At 38.1% G+C, this 2,271-nt stretch overlaps 1 protein-coding gene across 1 annotated transcript in view; it reads left to right on the forward strand.

Annotated features, from left to right (window-relative positions):
• Positions 1-2,271, forward strand: part of UBR3 (ubiquitin protein ligase E3 component n-recognin 3 (putative)) — a 354,426-nt gene that overhangs the window by 188,822 nt on the left and 163,333 nt on the right. Inside the window, exon 25 of the mRNA XM_019522846.1 lies at positions 687-775. Coding sequence (XP_019378391.1) covers positions 687-775 — 89 coding nt within the window. The remainder of the gene's footprint in view (positions 1-686; positions 776-2,271) is intronic.

Genomic DNA, 2,271 nt, shown 5'->3' on the forward strand with positions numbered 1-2,271 from the left:
CTATGTCCGGGCTGGTGTCAGCCAGCAGGAGGGTGAGTTGATAATTAAGACGTTAATTTGGTGCTTGTGTCTTCCTCCTACTTGATTTTTTGTGTCTTTTCTCCCTGACCACTGACAATGGCACATACCTCAGATTGTCTTTGAGAATGCTTCTTTCTCACAGTAGGTACTCACTTTCCTCCTACAAGAAAATTTATCTTCTTGATAGTGGGAATATGTGAGGTTGACTGTTTTTGGATTGGACAAGTATTTTTTTTAATCACTCTTCATGAGTGTAATTTAAATGCACTGCCTGTAGAAGACATTATATTATATTTATACTAAAGCTGCCATTACTGCCTGTTAGGAAATTCCCTTTCCAGAGTGAGATCCTTGTTTTTTTTCTAAACCAGTAAACCTTTCCTAGCTCAGCATCTGTTCGTTGACTTCATTTACTAGCTTTAGACCCTTGCCTTAGAGCTACAAAATGTTCGTGTTTTCATCCTAGTATACTAGATTCTTCATTTGTTTTTCCTGCCTACTTTGACAGGACTAGTTTGGAGTAGAGTTTGAAGTTACCCCACGGTATAGGAATAAAGCTTGAATTTTAGATGATGATGTGTGAAATGTTATACTATCAACAAAAGCCATTACAATTTTTCTCCCCAACTCTTATATTTGTTTCTCTCAACTTCTCTTTCCCCTAGACGACAAAAGGCCAGAGAGAGGCAACAGAAGTTGTTAGCTGAATTTGCCTCAAGGCAGAAGAGCTTCATGGAAACTGCCATGGATGTTGGTGAGGTTTTTTTTTCCTGCTGTTTTTTTAAAAGCATTTTATTACATGAAATTACATTTACAAACTTAGTACCCACTGTTGCATGTGATGTTTCCCCAAGAGGCCAATAAATGCCTCTCGGGGAAACATCATGTTTTTTTATATATGGCAGTGCTTAATAAGACTTCTGTTGAATTGCCTAAATATCTCAGACTTCAGAGCATTCTTGATGCTGTGCATGGCAGCTTCCTTTATCAAAAACATAACTGGCTAGGACTGTGCCCTTGGGTAGTCCTGCCTCCCCCACTGTCCTCAACCTTCTGGATCCAGAGGCTCTGGCACTGGGCATCTCATAGGAGCAGCAGCTGAAGTTTTGCTGCTACTGAGGAGAAATGTCACCTCATTTTTTTGCTGCAGATGCCCAACAGGAAAAAAACCTCCTGATATCTGGTAAAAAGATGGAATGACATTTCTTCCCAGCAGCAGAAAACTCTACAGACACGATACAGAACTATAATTCTGTATACTCGTTGGCACACTGCCAGCTTGCTGCAGGGCCTGAAAACAAAAAGTACAGTCAAAGTGGTGGATGGCAGGGTGAAGTGTCCCCTGGTCTATTCTAGTGTCTCCCCTGCTTTAGGCAGTTCCTGGGGCTTAAGTCCTGCTCACCAGCACATCCTTACGCTAGTATCTATTCTGGCACCTCCAGAGAGCTTCCCAAACTCTAAGCATCGCAAAGCCTCTTGAGACCGGAAGTTTTCTATACTTTTTAGAGATAAATTAAAGCAGTTTAGTGGTAAATAGCTTGTACATGTTCATGCTATTGCAGACCCAGGTATTGGATTTCATGCCTAACTCTGCTTGGTACCAAATTGGCAGTTATAATGAATATATTTAGGATAATACAGTTTGTAGAGTTGAACCCATATCATCCATAATAGGTATTTTCACTGGCTGATAGAATCTGTTGCTATATAGCATTTAAAAATAGCATTTAAAAACAAGTTAATTTCATGACAGATTATTACAGCATATGTTAAAGCATCTTTAACTTTTGAGGGCAATACAAGATTTTAAAGTCACAATATCATGCGATGCATTAGGTATATTATTTTTAGTCAGAGTTGGTTGCTATTAGCATTATCTCTAAATGTTAATACTTTCATTTTCTATTGTTGAAAAAATGTTTAGCTGTAATCTTTTTGTTCATTTGATCTAGCAGGTACAAAAAGAATGTTTTTGCAATTTTGATTATTTCAATAGAAGTTGAGAGAGATTGTGAACTGATAAAGCAGAAAGGCTGTTTTTCTTCCCATTCATAAGTGAAAACTAGGTGGGAAGGCAATGAGACCTATATTGATTGAGAACACTGTGGGTTTTTTTTTAATTATTTGTTGGGAAGATGCCAAATTGTCGAAAATGAAACTTTTTAGTCAAAATACGTGTATTTCTTCCAATTTTGTTGGAAAGTTTTCTCAGATGCAGGAGACTTTCTGGTTGGTTCGGAATAAGAGAAA

The sequence above is a fragment of the Gavialis gangeticus genome, unplaced genomic scaffold, assembly GCF_001723915.1.
Source record: "Gavialis gangeticus isolate Ggan-Ray unplaced genomic scaffold, GavGan_comp1, whole genome shotgun sequence".
Taxonomy (NCBI): Eukaryota; Metazoa; Chordata; order Crocodylia; family Gavialidae; genus Gavialis; species Gavialis gangeticus.